At 39.5% G+C, this 21,093-nt stretch overlaps 2 protein-coding genes across 2 annotated transcripts in view; both read left to right on the top strand.

The window, feature by feature from the left end:
* The window catches only part of LOC133843581 (uncharacterized), a 178,953-nt gene that overhangs the window by 92,720 nt on the left and 65,140 nt on the right, over nt 1-21,093 (top strand). The window lies entirely within an intron of this gene.
* Nucleotides 6,935-10,442, top strand: LOC133844256 (protein krueppel). Its single transcript, XM_062278169.1, has 2 exons — nt 6,935-7,597; nt 8,325-10,442. The coding sequence occupies exons 1-2, from the start codon at nt 7,561-7,563 to the stop codon at nt 9,902-9,904; spliced, it is 1,617 nt and encodes a 538-aa protein (XP_062134153.1). The 5' UTR covers nt 6,935-7,560; the 3' UTR covers nt 9,905-10,442.

Raw genomic sequence — 21,093 nt, 5'->3', positions numbered from 1 at the left:
AATAATACTTTCTTGATCGTGCTAATATGATGAGACGCATGTCTGTCTGCTTCTTAGTTTTTTAAGTAATGAAATTGAAAGTGCTGTAAGCCAAATATTAAAATAAAAAACCGACACACAAATGAAACTGCTTTAGTAATTTGATTTATTAACAAAATATGTTTTTAAAATAAACAAGATTGCATCTTAATTTATACGGAAATATAATTTAGTTTGAATTTTAAGTTAATGTTACAATAATTCCACACAAATTTTAATTAAATTTGTGAAACAAAAATAGTTTAGTATAATAAATCAATGCAAACAGAATAGGTTGTACAAACCAATAATAATGATAACAAAATAATAATTATTGTATCAACAATAGTCCAATAATTATTGTCTGTGCGTATTGTGTAAAATAATCATCATTTGTGATTTGTTTTTTGTTTGATATATGTATGTATTATTGCTATACATATTATTAAATATTTTATTTATGAAAGAAAATTTATTATTCTATAACATTTTATAGAGTAATACGTTTAAGTCGACTGTGAATTCATGTTTTTAAACGTATGCACATATCAATCAGTTAAATTGTCCTATACTACATTTAAATTCATATGATGTGTTCTCCTTAATTTGTTTTTCACATACCAAGGGAACTCTTTAAATTTTCCCTAAGAATGGAATTCATTGTGAGATTGGAATTCACACGCCGCCCACACGCACTTCCTGGTGGATCAAGCTTTAATCCAGAGATTAAGAATCACAATCCGCGCGGAACTTGGATTTGTGGCTGATTATTGCGCCACAAATCTGCAGATCCTGGCGCTAATCGCAGATCAAGTCAAATCGCCCTTAATCGCATGCCTTAAGTTAACTATAATCCGACTATGATCCACTCGCTAAGCAACATGTTCCGGACGATCTCGCAGTTTTGTGACCTACCTGCGACCTGATGCCTGAGGCACCAACTGTTTTTGCTTAATCCCTGGCTTTAACTTTTTGCGCTAGGATTAAGCCCTGGATTATAATATTGCTACAATTTGCATATGCTTTTTTTTACATTTGCCACTTGGCTGTTACCTCTTTTACTCATCAAAATGCAGCTGACCCCCGGATTAGTAGACAGAAAAAACAACAAGGTTGTGCCTACCTCGGACGGACGGGGCGGATTAATTTTTTTCAGCAAAATAAGTCCGCTTTAAGCCCCGTGATTAGAGCTTGATCCTCCTGGGACGTGGGCGTAATATTGATGGATTTTCCTCTAAATCCCTCTGTTAATCTCCGGCTTAGCGTGCGACGCGATTTTTTTTCGCGTCTTCGGCCTGTTGTGCATGTTTTTCAATTCTCTTTTTTTCGCGAGAAGGCAAAACGATCCCGAGTGACAACGAGAGGATCATAATTATGGAATTCCTAAACAAGAGAGCCTGCGACTGAGTGCTAGCAGTCGAGCAGCGAGAGCAGCTACCTGTAAGCGTGGGTTACCTCTTTGCCAGGTCGAGAAGTGAGGATCGTCCGTCTACCTGGGCTATGTTCATGTCCAGCCTTGACGCTGAGCAATTAAGAAGTCAATTTTATGCCAAAAAAGACAAAAAGATCGCGCGGCCGGCAGAGATCGTTTGGCGAAAATAAAAACAATGCAAAAAATGTGCAAAGCTGAACTAAATCCGGATTAAGAATGACTGTTTACGGAATGTAAATATGGGCAAGGACTTGCGTCATAAACATAACAGTGACATGTCGATGTCTTGCCTCATAAACACGGAGCAGAGTATTTTTCATTTGCATGTCCTGCGATCATAAAGTCAACTCGAATTCGCCGCAACGCGAGAGAGAGAGCAGATTCCTGAGTCACTCCTCATCGCTCTCACGCTCTCTCTCTCTCTCACTCTCTCTTTTAGACGTGTCCTTGACAGGCACATAATGTGCGCGGTTTGACTTTTTTGCGAGTTTTTTACGAGTGCCGTTTGTTTAGAGTCCGAATGCACTTCCGTTTTTTAGCCGACTTTTTTAACCATGCTTTATGATCGCAACTACCTGGTTTTTTATGATCGCTTCCAGCGCTTTCGGCCAACATCGTTTTTTAAGCAGACAATGGCAAGGTTAGTGAACTCAATAGAAACTGTATGAAACTAATCATAGTCGCTTAATTAACCAGAGTAAGAGTCAAATGTCCAAGTGTGTCCTTGTGACATACGAAGTAATTCACAAGAATTTCCATACATTCTTGGTGTACTCGTATGTTTGTAATTAGAATTAGCCCAGGACCAACCCACTAAAATGCCCAAGCATTCAAGCAAGAAAGAGACAGAGTGCGGGCGTAAGGTAGAGCACGAGGCGGATTAGCCGCTGCTTAATCCCGGCGAGAATGTTTTTGGGTGTTCTATTTACGTGCATTAGGTCCTTTCTCAGCGCATTGTGAACGCGGCCAAACAATTAGCAACAATTCTAATGAGTTAGACGCGGACTGTGAACTGTATTTACCAGGAACGATCATAAAAAGCAGACAATATTGCGAATTCTATTCTCGGAATAGTCACTGAACGCGCAACAGTACTTGCATCAAGAAGTAATGATTAAATTCAGTTCACAAGCTGAGGCAATTTCTCAGACAACTCTCTCTCGATCTCTCACTCGCGATCTAGGCTGTTAATCCGGCCTACTTAGCGGTTGCCTAATCTTAATCCCAATAGGAACTAGCCAGGCCAAGACAGGCCCGGACACTCTAGGGGCTTAGCTAATCCTGATCCGGGCGCTGCTTCCGCGCTTCCGCGCTCAGTTCCTCTTTCTGAATCTGGATGGCTTAATTAAATCACTCGGATTAGCGTGATCCGCATTCTTGGTCGTGTGTGCGCGTGTGCCATTCATTCAAGCTCAAATCAACTTTCTCAATAACCCGTTGCCAGCATCTTCAATTTGTCGTGCGCCTGGCATGCGTCTCAGACCAAAAAAAAAAATGAAAGAAAGAAAAATCACAGCTGCACCCAAGACTCAACACACTCTCAATAGTCGTCGCCCCTTCAGCAACGCAATCAATTTGATATCAAACAAGCCTCAGAATGTCGGAGCCTGTTGAGTCGCCCTAAAAAATAACAAAAGATGAGAGCGAGCATCGTGTTTTGATTTTTTTAGGGATGCTGCTGGCTGTCAGCGCTCAGCTTGTGCCCCGACTCGATGTGAGGAGCTTGTTTACACATATTCTTAGGCAGGGAACAAACTGCCACGCCCCGCTGAACTGCATGCGATTCGAGTGGAAAGTCAGGCGGCAGATTAAATTTCATATCAATTTTTTTGGGAGAGAGGGAAAGTTGCGGCATGTTGAGCGCTCATTACTTCCCAGAAACGCAGCTTAGATAATCTCAAGAGTGCTTCGTAATTTCCACTGCCAACTCTTTCAGCACATGCTGGACAATCTCTTGTATCTCTTGACTAGTCTGGCCAGTCCATTCACTTTAAGCCCGGCTCATTAGTCCGCTATGTGAAAGGGTATCATAAGCAGCACTTCGATCCGGCCACGGGGGGTTTTTCGACGCATTAAAAAGAGGATTTATTCAATGCAAAATTCGTTGCAAAAATAATATTACGAACACTGGCTTAGTCCTTAGACTCGCCGTCTTTTCATTCAGCATCTTTGAGCGTCGCGTGCATTTGCTAAGCCCCCGGATTAAGGCGTCGCATTTGCATGGCAGTTCATTAAGCGCCGCAAAGACGCGAAATTCGCGCTTCTGCCGCAACCAATAACAATTCGATTTGTCATGTTTATTATCATCATTATCATTATCAAATCATCATTGCTCGATTGACTATAAATCAAAGTAACCCCTCGTTTTTGGTCTCGCTCTCGATCTCGATCGAGTGTTACAAATAGCTAAAAAATTTGTGGGCACACATATCGCATGACACCCCTCGCTGGGCGCACCCTATCCTACCCCTAACCCTATGCCTAACCCTAACCCTTGCCTCGTGCTGTGGCGCATGCTCAGCGTGCGTTCGGCGGCTGCTTTCACTCTGTCTGCTGTCTTTTTGCGTAATATTTGCTCACAAATTTGTCCTTATTTTTGGGTTAAAAAATTTCACATTGTTTGACTTTGGTTTGTAGTCAAGTCTATGATGGCAGCAGCTGCAGTAAAAAAGAGTTGGCGAGTTATGCTGGTCTCATCTGACAAAAATCTAAAATTTCACATTCACTTGACTTTGTTCAGAACGTTTCAATCTCGTGTTTCTCTATCTAGAAATGTATTCAAAATGTAGAACTCAAAGTGCAAATCATATTATTATATTATCATTATAAATAGTTTGGCGACATTCCCATCAAATTCAATGGCACGGGCTACGCACTAATTACAATAATTTGTTTCTATTGTCTGAGGTTAGTTTTAGTTATTTTGGTTGTTGATAAGAGCTACGCACTATGTTAATCCTCAGCTACGCACTACTGCCCCACTTATGGGATTAAGTTAGAACAGATCTTGTGATGATCAGCAGACAACTCTCTCTTCTGTGCATTCTCTATCTGACTTTCTCTTGACAACCGCGAGCGCTGATAATGGGTTGGCAGCTCTGACATTTTCTTATCTGTAGCGACCGGATCTTTAAGTCGCAGAATCAATTCTTCTGACTAATCCGCTCGAATTGCTGAATCTTTGCATATTGAATAAACGGGTCAAATCTTCGCTTATCATTGATCAATTTTATCTGCTCGCAGTTTCAGCTCAAAGTCACATTCTGACGGCGACGGTTCTCGATGTTTTTAATGCTTTCTGCGAATCGTTGAGAATTCTGCAAAAATTGCTTAATCCGTCGGGAATTGTTTCAGCATTTCATGAGTTTTACGTAACATTATGCAGAGCAAGAGTAAGGACGAAAGTCACACACACAAAAGCAACTGCGTTGCCATTGTAGTTTTCACTTTCGAAATTTCCACGGTAGTTGTTGCCATCGTTGAAATTAACATCCCGTCGCGTCTAGGACGTGTCCTTGGCCTACCTAACAAAATAACAACATAAATGTGTACGCATATATATTTTCAGCATAACTTCTGGTCCATGCCATAAAAATCTACATAAAACCATTTAAAAGTCAATCCGCAAAAGTCAACAGCGACCAAGACCAAATGCAGAGAAAAATAAAAAAAATTCTTCAAGCATAGCGTTGCTCTGTCCATTTTTTTCTCATTTTTTAGGAAAGGGTTTGCTAAAGTTGCACAGTTTTTTGTTTCTGCTTGGCCTTACCTGTGTTCTCAGTTCCCAGTTTAGTTTGTTGCTATTTTTTATGGTTTTGGTTTTTTTTAGACGTGTGCCGGCAATTAGTTGCCATTAAATGCCGCTCAATGGCCACACGGAGTACGAAACTTCCTATTCCTTGGACTCAACAGGCTAGCAAATAGCTTCAACATAAAAAACTCACTCGAAAAGAAATGCTCTCTTGCCCCTCTCTCGTATCACTTTCACTTTGGCATCGCCCCTTTTGCACCCCATACATAGATGGAATGGAATGGAGGAGTGAAGGTTTGGAGTATTTTGTTTACTTCCTGTTTACTCTTACGGCGCACGCTCCCAGCTCAGTCACTGGCCCCCATCCCCCTCTCACCAATACGCTCGCCAAACCGAATGCACATCTCTTTTCGGTGACTTTTGGCGTTCGCTCTCTCGCTTGCTCGTTCGCTATGTGCGTGTGAATGTTTCAATGTGTGTGTGTTGAGTGCTTCACTCGGCGAACTCGCCTTTATCATCCCCTTCATGACATTGAGTTCTTTTCCACATTATGTACAAAGGGGAACGTTGGGCCCCTCGAAATGAGTTAAATAATGAGCTACTTTCAGTTGCAGCTATTCTGGTGAACTGATTTTTTTTTATTCAATGTTAACAATTGAAAGCTTAAATAATTTATGCAAGTATATTAAAAAATACTCTATTAAATTATTTATAACTAACTTATTTTAATAGACTAAAAAAACAAATAAGCTAAAATTCTATATAATATTCAAATTTTTACTTTTAAAATATTGTGATATATTCTTAAATAGAAATACTACATTAATTAATTCATTTTTGTATATTATACTAGTGTAATAAAAAATACAAATAGTCGTTTCCTAATTATTCCCAACATTACGCAAAAAATGAATCACCTCAAATATCTAAGTGGTTCACTATGTTTTTTAGCAAAAAAAAACCTTTTTTATGGAGGGTCTAAAAAACGGAAGTGCGCACAAGTTTTTTAAGATCTCATAGGTAGCTGTTAGTTTGGTGTTTTATTTTTTTTATGACAGACAACAGAAAATAAAAAACGCCTCCGTCATAAAACCATAAAATTTTTTACACCCGCCACTTTAACTTTTTTAGGATGTTTGGCTAAAAGTCAACTTTGTGTTTTTTGTTTTATCCACTTTGATGTTCCTGACATTAAGCGAAGTGCATAGTTTAGTTCTAGGATCTAAAGTGCCCTTAATATATCTAGTTTGAGTTGAGTATTTGCTGTCTCAGTCGCACTGATTTGCATATACGTATGAAGAATCAAAAATTGCTTAGGTAAAATCGGAAAAAGCAAAAACCAAAAAAGAGCTGAGGCATTTTTGAGCTGCTCTCAACTGAGTGTTTAGTTTTTTTTTTACAACATCACACACACACACACGCACACACACAGTCAGATACGATTCCAACTCATAAAGGAGAGCACGGTACCTGCTTTGATCGGGGCATCGTCGGGTTTCGCTTCGTTGTCGTAGTCGTTGCCGTCGTATGTCGTTCTTCCTCCCTTTGGCTTGCTTCTTTCATGCGTGTGTGCGAGAGTGAGCGAGTAAGTGAGTGAGTGAGCGATTGAGTGCGTGTGTTCTGTGTGCGTGCCCGACTGCGTGTGTGTGAGTGTGCTGGTGAAGAGAGGGTGAGTGCTGCGAGCGTACTTATAGTTAGCGCACGCGGCGAATTCGTATCATTCGTGATTTGGCTCTGACAGTGAGAAGAGCACAGTTTCTGGTGCCAAACAAACAAAAACAAATACATTCACACACACAAAACACATACACTCGTTTACGCTCAAGCAAAAAAAAATTTGTTGCTTCAAAAGGATTTCCACAGCGCAAAGGATACAACTACTCCGCTCAGCTCAATATAAAAACGTGTTGCAGTCACTCGCATCGTATCATTTCTCAGCGACAACTCGTCACAGTCACAACTCAACAACTCACTAAAGGAAATAAAAAATATAATTATTTGGTCAAAAAACCAAACGTGAAACTTGTGACAAACCAGCAACAAACCAAATACCTCAACTAAAACGCATAACTAGCAAAAAAAAACATAAATAAATTTAAATGAATATAAATTAATTGCAACTACCTCATTTTGTAAATCGTGAACTTTTGTAAACTGTGCAAAAACTACCTCAAAGTACAAAGAACAAAAAACATCAACAAAAACCAAAAGTGCGCGAAATTGTTTACGAATATCGCAGCTCAAATGAAAATTTGTGTTCAGAACTGAAAAAAAAAAAACCATAAAAACTCTACTGAAAATATTACAAAGTTAAGTGAAGTTTAAATTGCTGCAGTGAAGCAAGGACATTAACACAGTTATGGCTATATCAATGCTGCAGGACGCGCAAACACGAAGTAAGTAACAAGAAAAAAACAGTATAAGTTATAAACAATTAAAAAATAGCAGAAATTCAGCAGTTTTCTGCAATTTGTGAATTATAACACAAATTAAAGCTCTCATTAAAGCGCATTAAAGCACAGAAACTCACACACTCAACTCACACATATGCACGGCAATAACGACGTCTGAATGTGCCCAAGTTAACATTAAGCGCCATTTTGGCAACAGCCAACACACACTCAAACTCTCACATACACTCACACACACATACGCTTGCGGCGCACAATTAAGTTTTGTTTACAAGTTTTGTTGGGCAGCAGCAAACCGGCATTTAACTCGTTTAACGCAACGCCCACCAAAACAAACGACAACTGAGCGCAAAAGCGAGAGAGTGACAGAGTGTGAGAGTAGCCCACACACACACACACACACAATCACACACATACGCTTCACATATGTGGTGCTCTTAAGCTTTTTTGCTTTGCACTCTCTTCGCTTAAAGTATTCAATTGCTTGTCTCCTTCGCACACACGTGCTTTGCCCTTTGCCTTTGCCTTTGCGCCTGCTGTGAACTTTAAGTTGAAAGTTGAATTTTTGCTTCATTGCCCGGCGGGCAACTGACCAAATAAAACTGTAACTGACAGCTCAGCATGCAATGAAATTGAAAAGAAAATAGGAAAGGTTTTCGTTTTATATCTTTACTAACTTGCAACACTTTTTTGTTCTGTTCTTTTTCTTTAGGCCTGGCAGCCGCTTTAGCTGGCATCAAACGCGAGGAAATCGTTGTCGATCGCTCCATGTCCCTGTCACCGCCCATGTCCGCCAACACCTCAGCGAGCAGCCCGGTGGCGGCAACAAACTCCCACAACCACTCCCACTCCCTATACCCGGCCATGGGCCTGCAACAGGCTGCCGCAGCATCCGCCTTTGGCATGCTGTCGCCCACACAGCTGCTGGCTGCCAATCGGCAGGCGGCCGCCTTCATGGCCCAGCTGCCGATGAGCACACTTGCCACCACACTCTTCCCCCACAATCCAGCGGCGCTCTTCGGCGCTTGGGCCGCACAGCACCAACAGCAGCAGCAACAACAGCAGCAGACTCCGCTCCCGGTGCCCGGCACACATCTGCACTCCCCGCCAGCCAGCCCACACTCGCCAGTGCCCAGCAGCGGCAAGCATCCGTTGAGCTCGCCCAACAGCACGCCTCAGCATCATCATCATCACATGGGACTCGGTGAGCCAGCAAAGAAGACGCGCAAGTTGTCCGTGAAGAAGGAATTCCAAACGGAGATTAGCATGAGTGTCAGCGACTTGTATCACACACCCGGCGGTCCCATCTCGCCACCCTCCAGCGGCAGCTCGCCCAACTCGTCGGCACATGAGGCCAGCACAGCCAACAACAGCACCGCAGCGCCCACAGCAGCCAAGGATCCATCCCGCGACAAGAGCTTCACGTGCAAGATCTGCTCGCGCAGCTTTGGCTACAAGCATGTCCTGCAGAACCACGAGCGCACCCACACCGGCGAGAAGCCCTTCGAGTGCCCCGAGTGCCACAAGCGCTTCACCCGGGATCATCACCTGAAGACACACATGCGTCTGCACACCGGCGAGAAGCCCTATCACTGCTCCCACTGCGATCGCCAGTTCGTCCAGGTCGCCAACCTGCGCCGCCATCTGCGTGTCCACACCGGCGAGCGTCCCTACACCTGTGAGATCTGCGACGGCAAGTTCAGCGACTCCAATCAGCTGAAGTCCCACATGCTGGTGCACAATGGCGAGAAGCCCTTCGAGTGCGATCGCTGCCACATGAAGTTCCGTCGGCGCCATCATCTGATGAATCACAAGTGCGGCATTCAATCCCCGCCCACGCCAGCTCTCTCGCCAGCCATGAGTGGTGATTACCCCATGGCTGCCGCTGCTGTTGCAGCTGCCTCTGCGGCCCTCGAGTCCTCCACACACAAGTTTGCGGCCATGTGCGCCAGCTATGGCGGCTCCGAGGAGTCTGTGGACCTGGCCAAGAGCAGCATGGATGAGGATGCCCCACTCGACTTGTCCGAGGATGGCGCCAGCTCGGTGGATGGCCACTGCAGCAGCAGCAATGCTCGCCGCAAGGCGCAGGACATTCGTCGTGTCTTCCGCCTTCCGCCACCACAGATCATGCATGTGGCCAGCGATATGCCCGAGCAGACGGAGCCCGAGGATCTGAGCATGCACTCGCCACGTTCCGCTGAATCGCATGACCAGCAGGATGACATCGATCTCGATGAACTCGACGATGCCGCTGCTCTCTATTTGCGCCAGCAGCAGCAGCAGCTCCATTAAAACCAGCTCCAGCACCTCCAAAGAAATTGTAAATACATATAGTACTATATATATAGCTATATGAAGGGCCAGTGCTCATCAGATGAAAAGCTGGCGGGTAAAAACGTTTTCGGAACAGGAATTTATGCTAAGTACAAGCAAAAACCAATTAATAACACACACATAACATAAATACGATAAACAACAAAAATTATTAGTCATTAGCAAAATGAATTGCACATAAATCAAAAAATTCCTTTAACAAAAAATTGTACAAAACACGCAACTAAACTAAGACAAATTTACTATAAGAATTTCCCCTCCTCTCCCCCTTTACAACCCAGCTAATATTGTGCCATTTTAATGTTGTAGTTTATAGTTTAATTAGTTTATATCTTTCAGTTGTTGTTCTGAGATTGTAAATAGCCAGCGAAGCCAATTGTAAATTATACAGCGCTCCCCAAAAACTTAAACCTAAAAACAAAACAAAAACAAAAACAAACAAAAAAAAACTAATGTAAAACCAATCAAAAGCAAAAAAATATTATTTCTAGTTTTAGTTATTATTTTGGTTTAATTTAACAACCACTTTATTATTCTCAAAGAAAATGCCAATGATAAAAACCAATCGAATCGAAAATCAAAATTAACTTTAAGTTATGCAAAGAAAAAATAAATTCTTTAATTAGTACGCCAATTGTTTTGTTTGCCACGAATTATGAATTATATATATATTTAAAAATAATATTATTTAATTGAATTAGCCTAAGTCATTTTTATTGCATGAATCTCGTTTTTTTTTTGCAATTATCATCAATTATTATTAGTCATTTTTTTAGTTCGCTATTTAAATTGTATTTAATGAACTGCTTGTGACACATTTAAAAAAAAACTTAAATGAAAACACGCAACAAATAAAACTGAAAAATACAGAAAAAAATAATTATTTTCTTTTTATTTAACTTATTTTTATTTTTTTTTTTTTAGTTCTAAAATGATTCGACTTCCATAGGTGTAAAACTAAAAAAAATATATTAATATAGCTCAATATAAATCGTAAAATATAAAGCATAACATTTAAAAGTTAAGTCGTGAACCAAGTAAACAGGAAGAAATACTATAACCGAATACCTCCAATACCTCTATGTAAAAAACAATTGTTGTGATTGTTATTAAGCAACACACACACAAACACACACATACATACAAAAATACTAACTAACACATACGCAGTTCGTACACATAACTTAAATATATAGTTATATACATATATATATACTATACAATAACAATTTGGGCAATCGTACAATTCAAACTGAATTTATATACAAATGGAAGATAAACCAAATTTAAATCGATATCGAAAGTTATATACAACACGTACAATATATATATAGCAATTTTTATGCATATTTTTTACGATCTAAGTCAAACGAACGATTTTCAAAAACGCATTTCTAAAACTCATATATATTATATAAGTATTAAATACCTTAACTAAATCTTAATGTATATAAATCGATCTGTATATAGCCTATATTACTGTATAAACAACAACAACTTACACTACATATTAATTTTAGTGCAATCTTTGGTTTTGATTTATCGAGGTGCAGAATTCCCTCGATGCATTTTTCGTTCGCTCGTTATTTGAACAAAACAAAAAACAAAAATCACAAACAAAAAATGCAACAAAATATTGTGTAATTTTCTTTGTTCATTCAAGTGTATGGTATACAAGTTCCTCAAGATTAAATAATTACAAAAAGTAAAGCCAATAGTTAACGCATTTCAAGGCCCCCGCCTCGGACCTGAAATCTGCGCATTGTACACACACCTCACATGTTTCATATGAATTATGTATGTATCATATATTTAATAAAATAATATTAACTATGTATAATCGTATTTAAGTGTACAAAAAATATCATCTATAAATCGTATTTAATCGTAATGTCAATTTAACTGTAAATATCTTAATTAACCATTATAATGCTCAATACGTGCAATATAAATATTTAAATATAGTCGAAATAATAACAGCACTTATACCAAAAAAGAATAACATAAATATATATAACAAACTATTTAAAACAAAAAAACTAGCAAAATTAATAAACGAAATTAAAATTAATTGCTAATTATTTAAAAATTATAAATGTACATCTAAGGCATGCGCTGCTTTGCATATTGATTTTCTAGTTTATTGTTGTTGTCTTTTCAAGCATTTTAAATATATTATAAACAAACACAAACATTAATATTACATTTTAACTTTAAATTATTCATTAATTTTTAAATGCAAAACGAAACCTCAATGTACGAGTAAATCTATTATGTTTATGGCGAATTGTGTGAATACAAAAGCGAAATATATATTACAATATTGTGTTAAAAAAAAAAAATGAAAGCTTCGTTTTTAATCAATAAATGTAAGGGGGCGCCTCCATCCTCCTCCCCCTTTCCCCTCCCCTTGCTCCTATAAAATTAGCAACTGGCTGAGTTCAACCCCAAACCAAAAACGTAGCTCAAGCGACAACGGGCGACATTATATAAATTTTTAATTTATGCAAACGAAGCCCTTTCGCATTATTTTACATTTGCCACGAGACGCCCCACTAATGCCATCGTCGCCGCAGCGGCACAGCCCACAACTCCCCTTCCCCCTCTCGCTGCCCCTCAACCCCAACCTCAACCCCCAGCTTCAACCCCAAACCTCGTACTTTTTGAATTTTTGCGCGGCGACGAAAGCGGCAGCTGAGCGCAAGACGTGAAAATATATATATGTATATGCAAGAGTATATGTATGATTTTTTTGTACAAGCATATATATACATATAAAAAACGCGCGCCTCGCGCAGCCAGAAAATGTCACAGTGTTTTTCCCATTTAATCTCCAGCGAGCAAACAACAAAAACAACAACAGCAGCAGCAAGAGCGACCCCAACTCCAACTCCAACACTCCCACAACGGAAAAACCTTTCAGCCACCCAACAGACGCCTCTTTTCTTTGTGCCCCTTTCAACAGCAGCAGCAACAGCAACAGCAACACCAACAGCAACAGCAGTCGCCGAAAAAGGCTTCGCTTTTAGCAGAGCTCTTGCTCTATGTACAAAATGGCAGCATGTATTACATAAAAGTCGTCTTATGTCCTTACATAGAACCAGGCAGCCCTCGTCGTCATCGGCGTCTTCAACCGTTCATTGGTGTGGGGTGTGGGGTGAAGGGGCGAGGGGGAAGGCCGGGCGAGGGGGAGTCCTGTGCTGCTTATTAGCATTTCAGCCTTTCTTCGCTGAGCGGCAGCGTTGCCTTTCGAGTAAATGATTTAGACTTGGGTAGCCAGCATTTTTTCCAAATGAGTTTACGAGTGTTTGCCTGCAAGGATTTTTGTAAATACCCCGCAACAGTTGTCAGTATTTTGAAGCATATCAGCTATTGACCACAATACTTATTCATTGTTTAGATACTGCAATAGATATTTTATTAATACTGATTATAGTATATGAACATATCAAAAATTGTTTAGCTATAAAAAGCCTTATTATAGCATTCTATTTTATTTTATATTATGTACTTTCATTAGATTCAAATAAATTACTCACACAAAAATTATTAGAATTTGTCAAAGCATTTCAAGTCTTTGGCTAATTCTCCATAAAATTGTCATATAACTTCTGTAAAGAATTAATATAAACTCATCTGCAATATATATATTTCATGTTAGCTAATTTCTTATAAATTTAAGAAACTTACAGGGTAGCTCACCTTTCAGCCACGGCAAAGTTTAATTCCATTCTCATTTGGCGTTGTAAGAAAGTATAAAAAAGGCAGTCGAAATAAATTTTAAAGGCTTCTTCGCCAAACCGCCAAGCGTTGCTCATTATTCAAATTGAAAAATTATGATTTGCGCTCAAGACTTCCAAGTCCGAAGTTCGCTGGCGTCCAGCGAACCAAGCGATTCTAATAAGCTGCCTCAAGTGCAATAGACTATGGCATGGCGGGGTTGGATGTGGTTGGGGTGATGGAGGGGGAGCTGGGAGTTGGGAGAAGGGAGAAGGGGCAGCTGATGCCGCATTGGCTGCTGCTTTCATTATCCTGCGGCCATTCGCCTCAATTAAATGGGTGAAATTATGAGCCTTATTAATATGGTAGCGTCGCTCGCTTTTTGGCAGAGCATTTTGTAAGTCTTGGAGGTTTCGGGTAGATTTACTGGGCTTAGTTGATGTTGAATAATTGCAGCTTCAAGCATTTGAGAGCGGAGTTTTCAAAATCGCACTTTTTCAATCTGAAAAAGCAGAGTTTGACCGACTGTTTGATACCCGCTACCGATTATGAAAAGCAAAATAGTGACGAATTATTGTAAAATGTATACTAAATTCAAATACTAAAATTTTTAGAATATACCAAGAAATTTTTGTGTTGGTTATCATATAGTCTCTAAAATCAAGGTTTTCATTATTATTAAAATATACTAAATTCAAATACCAAAAATAGTAAAATATACCAAGACATATTTGTGGTTTTATATCTTATATGTCTCTAAAATCAAGGTGTTCATATGGTCAGATAGACAGACAGACTATGCTATATCTTCTCGATTTATGACTTTATGGGGATGAGGATGTACCTTCTTCTGTCTATTCGTGATACGTCATTTCCTACAAAGTTATAAAACCTTTTTACATATGGTTAGCGTTCTTGAAAAACACAAAATACATTAAATACCGGCTATATGAAGAGTGATAACAACAAATGCATAATACTGCAATACTTTTAGTGCTAAGAATAAACACAAAGAAATGAATAAATGTATATAATATTATACATCGGACTACTTTCCTTTCCTTTAATACAGTTTAAGCATTGTTCATTGTTGTAGCAAACAATAAACAATGGGAGCTAAGAAGAAAGAGAAGTAGAAGGGGTTTGAACTACATCAATCAAGCGCACAATGCTCAACAAATGTTGCAACAGGATCAGTGAAATATATAACAAAGGGTTAAGCCAAAGAGAGAAAGAGGAAGCGAAGGAAAGAGAGCAGTATAAATGGAATCGCTGCATGAATGAACTTAAACTAAAGCCAACCTTCAATGTTGTGAATTGCCCTTTGCTCTGCATGAATTTCGACTGCGCAAAGACATGCAAATTTTTGGCAACAACACACACAAATACACACAGACAGAGGCAGAGGCAGAAAACTGCCGCAATTAGCAGACAGCGGGAAGGGAGCAAAATGGAAAAGAAAGGAAAGAAAAGGCTCTTTGACTGTAAACGATACCAGTTCTCAATTTCCACGCTGGCATTGCGAATCTCTTGGCCAACACAGCGGGCATAAAGGAGAAAGTGGCAGAACCTCAAGGACATTTGAACGCAGCGTGTTGCAAAAACAAACACAAAAAAAAAGAATATTTAGCAAAGCGCCTTGAGGAAAGAAAGCAAGCGAAAGTCTCATTACAATTTCACAATTTCGCAATTTCACATCGGGAATTAACGTTTTACTCCTTTACGCTTGTGCTCATAATTTAGCTAGCTTCGCGCTTATCAAGTCAACCCCATAAAGCAGAGTTAGAACATTGAGAAAAATAAAACAACCCTCTCCGCTGCCAGTAACAACGGCAGAGAACAACAACAACAACAACGCTAGCAGAAGCGCAGGCAGCGATAACGACAAACTCATTTGCATACGAAGTGCTTTCGCTTTCTCTGCCATGTCCCCTTCTGGTTGTCTTTGCTTTTGCCTTTGCATTTGCGTTTGCTTTTGCGAATGGCGTCGCAGCACCTGCTGCCTTTGTGTGCGAGCGAGTCGACTGACAGTGGCATCGACCCAATGCTCTCGCTCTCGCTCTTGCTCTCGCCCTTGGCTTTAGTCAAAGAGTTTAATGCTGGGTGAACACGACGCGACGCAACGGAACGCAACGCAACGCGACGGGTTTCGTTTCGTTTCCTTGCCGCCGTCGCTGCTCTCTGCCGATGTTCTGCTGATGCTGCTGCTCATTATCAAGCAAGCAGCGTAAAACTCATTGAGACGTTTGCAGCCCCCACAAGCAGTGCCCCCTGAATCTCCTTTACTCGTACATTCGCCTGCTTTTAGCTTTGCCTTTGACTCATTTTGCCTTTTTATTTGTTTTTCTCAAGTTGCACGAAAATCAACGTAAAAGCGAAATGAAGAAAATTTTGTTTAAAAAAATTACAAACAACCCCTTTGGCTTTGTAAGGCGATGGAGACAGCGACAGCAGAGGATGCTACCAAGCAGCAGAGACTTGGGGAGGAGGGGAGAGAAAATGAGAAAACGCCAAGGCGAAAGCAAAAGAAATGAGCGTATATTATTCATGGTATTAATGTCGCAAGCTTGCTCAACACGATGGCCTTTACAGGGAGCGGGGAAGGGGATGGAGACGCTGTGTGTGGAGTGCGAAACGCGCGGAGCTAAGTATTCGATTGTGGGGGTGGCACTTTTCCCGGTTGGTGCTACGATGCTCAGAATTTAAGTTTGCAACGTTCTCCAAGTACAAGTGCTCAGGTTGATGAACCAGTTGAAAGGGAGCCGACAGATACTGCCGGGGTAGAGGAGGGAGTGCAAGAGATGACTACAAAAAAAAGAAGCAAAAGAATATTTCAGCTTATCTTGCGGCTTATACTGAAAGGCTTCTTCGAAGAATTTGGTATTCAGCAAAGTCTAGGAATCCTCTATTGTAATCTATAAATTATGAATCATTAAATATATTAATAAGAAGATAAGTACATAAAAAAGTTAAGAAAATACGTAGAATTGTTTTTATCAAATTCATTTAAATATGATTTAAATTTTCTTACTTATGTATAAATCTACCATCCGCTTATATTGTCATCTCATTCTGTTCACAACAAACTCAGAACTATGATAGTACTCATATACCAAATCAATGTAAATTATTTTTGTTACCTCAAAGATATAAAACTAAAAATCTCTAAATTATAATATTAATAATCATTGAAGATTAAAAACGATTAACACCTTGGTACTCAGTATTCAGTTAAGACTAGGAATCCCCCTGAATGAATCTATTATTTTTAAAGCTTAACAAGTAAATATTAAGTACAAGTATTTTAAATACATAAATGTTAGTCAAGAAACTACGTTGAATTGCTCTTTTTAAATTAATTTAAATTTTATTTATACAAAAAAATATTATTTATCTATAATTTCAGTTTGACCTATGTCAATCAAATTACTTTCAAAATGCTCCCACGTTATTTTATTCAAAATGCACACACTCACACCTACTGGCAGACACCACTCACTACCCATATCCCATATCAATTTCCATAAGATGCAAATAAAAGCACAACTCTATCCACCCATTCAACCACCTCTCTAAACAACAATAATGCCAATTCTATGATAAAAATGTTGATGATTACGCGAACATTAGACAAGTGCCTCCCACCGAAATAAAACCCACACGATGACACACAAACGCACCCACTCACTCAGACACCCCGATTTAGACTCAACATTCGCCCTCTCATATGTTTCCTTTTATTTGCCACAAAATTTCGACAATTTTGGACAAATTTACATGCATAAACCGCGTCATGGGCGGCGGAAACGGCAGTTGCCCGACAATAAATGGCATCCCGCTCTAAATGTGAAGAGAGTTTTCGACTAAGAAATACCCTGCACATGAATTACACTTCTGAGAAGATATTCTTGAAATAATCTCTGACTGTCCGTTTGTTATTCACTTATAAAGAGTTCTGAAGGGTTTTATTAACTTTTGTAGAACATAAAAATAATTTGTTTTTATAATATTTGTTAAATAATATTTAAACTTAAACATGTTTTAATATATTAATCAAATAGAGTTAATTCTTATTTTACCATTTCTGCATAAACAGATTAATTTGAGGATAACAAATGTACTAAGCATAATATATTAAATGAACTTTTATAAAAATTAAAAGACAATAGTATTAACAAAATAGAGTTGTAAATTTTCTTAATTTCGGTACATCAGAGTTATGACTGATTACAATTCAGAGATCAAGTCCCTTTTAATTTAATACCCTTTCATTCTATATGAAATGGTAGTCAACAAACCCTATCAAGTTTTTGACAATACAGGGTAAGTAAAGGCAAAACAATTTCCTCGTGTATTGCATGCTGTCCCGTGGGTCGCTTAAAGGAAAACATGTAGGAACATTTTTCCCCCTTTTTTTGGCAAGTTTGCCCAGAAATTTGTTTAGAGGAAAATCAAGTGAAAAGCTAGCGAATAAAAAAAAGCAAAACGTTTGAAATCATATGCATAAGCTCCTGCCTAAAGGGGTGTTCGGCGAGGGGTAAGTGGGAAGGGTGTGAGTGTGTGCTTGTTGACATTTCGTGATTGCATGTGTGTGAATGGGTGAGTGTGTGTGGAAAGTGAGCTATCAACAAGCTATCATTCACTACACATATGCGAGGGACTTGCTCGCTTGCTCTATCTGTGTATGATAAGGGTGTGCATGTGTGTGTGTGTGTTAGAGTACGTGTGTGTGCGTGTTTTGCAAACTGTTGATGCGATTTAAGCGATTTGTTGTGGGTTTTCTTTCGCTTTTTTTGTGGCTTGTTTATATTTGGTTTGGCGGGTTTTTATGCAAAACCAAAAAGCGTAGTATACTTTTCAGCATATGCTGCCATGTGAGTGCCTGTGTGGGTGTGGGTGAGTGGGAGTGTGGGTGTGAGTGTGTTTGGGTGTGCTGTCAGAGTTGCCAGAGGTCAGTGATTGTTTACGTGAATGGGCGTGTCGAGAGGCTGTCCTTGTTTTTGCACGGCACTTTGGACAGTTGATTCAATTATAACCGATGTATGTTTGAGTCTAAAAGGATTTGCCAGGATATGCTACTAGCAGTACATTATTTAATAATGTGGGATATACTTTCATACTCTTTGAGCTGCCCCTAATGGGTTCTCCTAATTCGGTTAGGTGGACACACATTATGGTTCGCCTTCTCACGCAGGACATGCGTGTTAGCTTAAGTTGAGGCTGAGCCTTTTACTGGCCAGCCTTTGAACTAATTTGCAGCGAGATACTCCATGTGTGTGTGTGTATGTCAGAAAGCCTAATGCAATTTCCCAAGTACATCAAAGGACATACAATAATCCAGCCAAGGACTTGCAGGGAAGTGAGAGGACAGTGGCCACAAAATATGCAAAGCGCAATTTAACAGGGCAATAACATTTTTTTAATTACCTCTCATATCCGGCAAGTGAAGTCGCAGCCAGGATGAAAGTGCTATCCTTTTAATAAGCAGCTCCTTTGCATAACAACAAGGAAAACATTAATTAAAATGCAGACAAAACGAAGAATCAGCAGCAAGGAGCAACGAAGGCAACGACGCCCAAGCAGCGAATAAGCGAATTAACAGAGACCAGGACTTTGCATAAATGAAAGGATAATCAGCACATCAGCCCAGCAAGGATATCAACAACAACAACAACAGCGACGACAACAACAAGAACAAAATGGCGTGCAATTAACATGGAAATGATTCTGTTTGACACCAAATCGCAGGCGACGTTTTCGGACAAAAGCCAAATGGCGCCCAGCATGGAAGGGGGTTAAATTAGCAAGGATCGAGGGCAAGGATAAAAGCGCGTGCGGACTAAAGCAGCCGGAGAATGCAAAAGGACACGCCGTCAAAGGACAATGCAGCGCATAATTTAATATTGCCCATTAAGAGCGGCCATTAATGAGCGGACTTTGCCGCTTTCTGCGCCTGCGCCCAAGTTCGCATCCTTCGTCCTGTGTCTTCGTCAACGTCCTTCCCCCGTCTCAACGCTGCCATGGCGAGTAATTAAGTTTATGCGAAGTACAAAATTTAATTTCGTTTGCCACCCTTTTTGCAGCGCACATCCCCTTGGCCAAGCGGACGCTGTTGGACAACGGGATGCGGGTTGCGGGTTGCGGTGCAGAGTGCGGTGCGGAGTGAGGTGTGGAGTGAGGTGTGGAGCGGTGTGTGGCAAGGGGGTCAGTTGGCTTTCATTTTGTGAGCGCTTTTGGTTTTTAATGCCTTTTGAAGTATTCGTCGTTCTACGGAGCTTGCTGTAAGCATCTTAACGGCATCATTTGGCGCCGGTTTGCGCAGGTGGCAACGCACTTTTCTTTTTCTGCTTCTTCTTCTTCTTTCCCTTTCCTTTCTTTCTCTTAATGTACAATTTACTTTTCTCTCTTTTCTGCTGTTTTTTCTTGCTGCTTCTTTTGATAAAGATGGTATTATATGCATGTGGGCATCGAGGGGGGTTTACTTTGCGACTGTGGAGCCTGTTTATAATTTTTAATTGGTGTTTGAAGTGTGCTTTTAGGGGCGGAGAAACTGTTGCCAGAGCGCAATTTTGAAGTGAAGCACGGTGTTTTTGTGGAATGGCGCTTTCAAGTGGCTGAATCTCCTATGAAGCTGCTTGGCCAGTTATACTTGGCAACACATAATACAATTTGAAACTTTAGCTACGGTCAAACGATATACAGTCGAGTATTTACTAAGAATATGTAGACTAAAATAGTATTACACTTTAAATTAGATATGGAATATAATTAGAACTTCATGGTCATCACTGCAACTAAGATTTAAAGGTCACCTTGTATACAAATACATATATTGCGATCGCGAAATACTTATTAAAGAAATTCTAACTCAAATAATTTATTTTGATAAAACTCGATATTATTGTAAATGGCCCACATTTTTTAAATGTTATGGTATTTAAAATCGAGACATGTTATTATGATTTTATATTTTTAATTATTTTTCGCAAAAGTGTCAATAAATTCTGTATCCGATTTTACTTAAGTTATAATTTCTTGAACCTTGTTAAATTCTAAACTCTATTTTTTCGTGGGGTTCCTTAAGCACCCACAGTACATGAGACAATCAGAAAATATAGCCATAGGTATTTAAATCATCTTGATGATCCTGATCATATGCTGGGATAAAAACTTCTGGACAATATCGATTAATTTCGACGGTGAAATTTATTGCACTGAAATTTTGAATATTCTTTTTATAGTCTTAATAATAATATACAAATAATCTAATAATAGATTACATATTTAGCAATATCTTCAGGTTACAAGATAACAAAAACTTTAATTTTCCTTATTTATTATTTCATATACTCTTTTTTTTCTTGATTGTTGTAGTGATTCAAATTCTTTATTTCACAGATGCAGTTTTTAAAATTATATTAAATACA

This window comes from Drosophila sulfurigaster, chromosome 3, assembly GCF_023558435.1.
Source record: "Drosophila sulfurigaster albostrigata strain 15112-1811.04 chromosome 3, ASM2355843v2, whole genome shotgun sequence".
NCBI lineage: Eukaryota > Metazoa > Arthropoda > Insecta > Diptera > Drosophilidae > Drosophila > Drosophila sulfurigaster.
This window is presented reverse-complemented; position numbering and strand designations above follow the sequence as displayed.

Bases quoted from the DNA above. Each gene is read 5' to 3' on its own strand.
- LOC133844256 (XM_062278169.1), top strand. From the start codon at position 7,561: ATGGCTATATCAATGCTGCAGGACGCGCAAACACGAA. The intron at 7,598-8,324 runs GTAAGTAACAAG...CTTTTTCTTTAG, and splicing joins GCAGGACGCGCAAACACGAA to GCCTGGCAGCCGCTTTAGCT.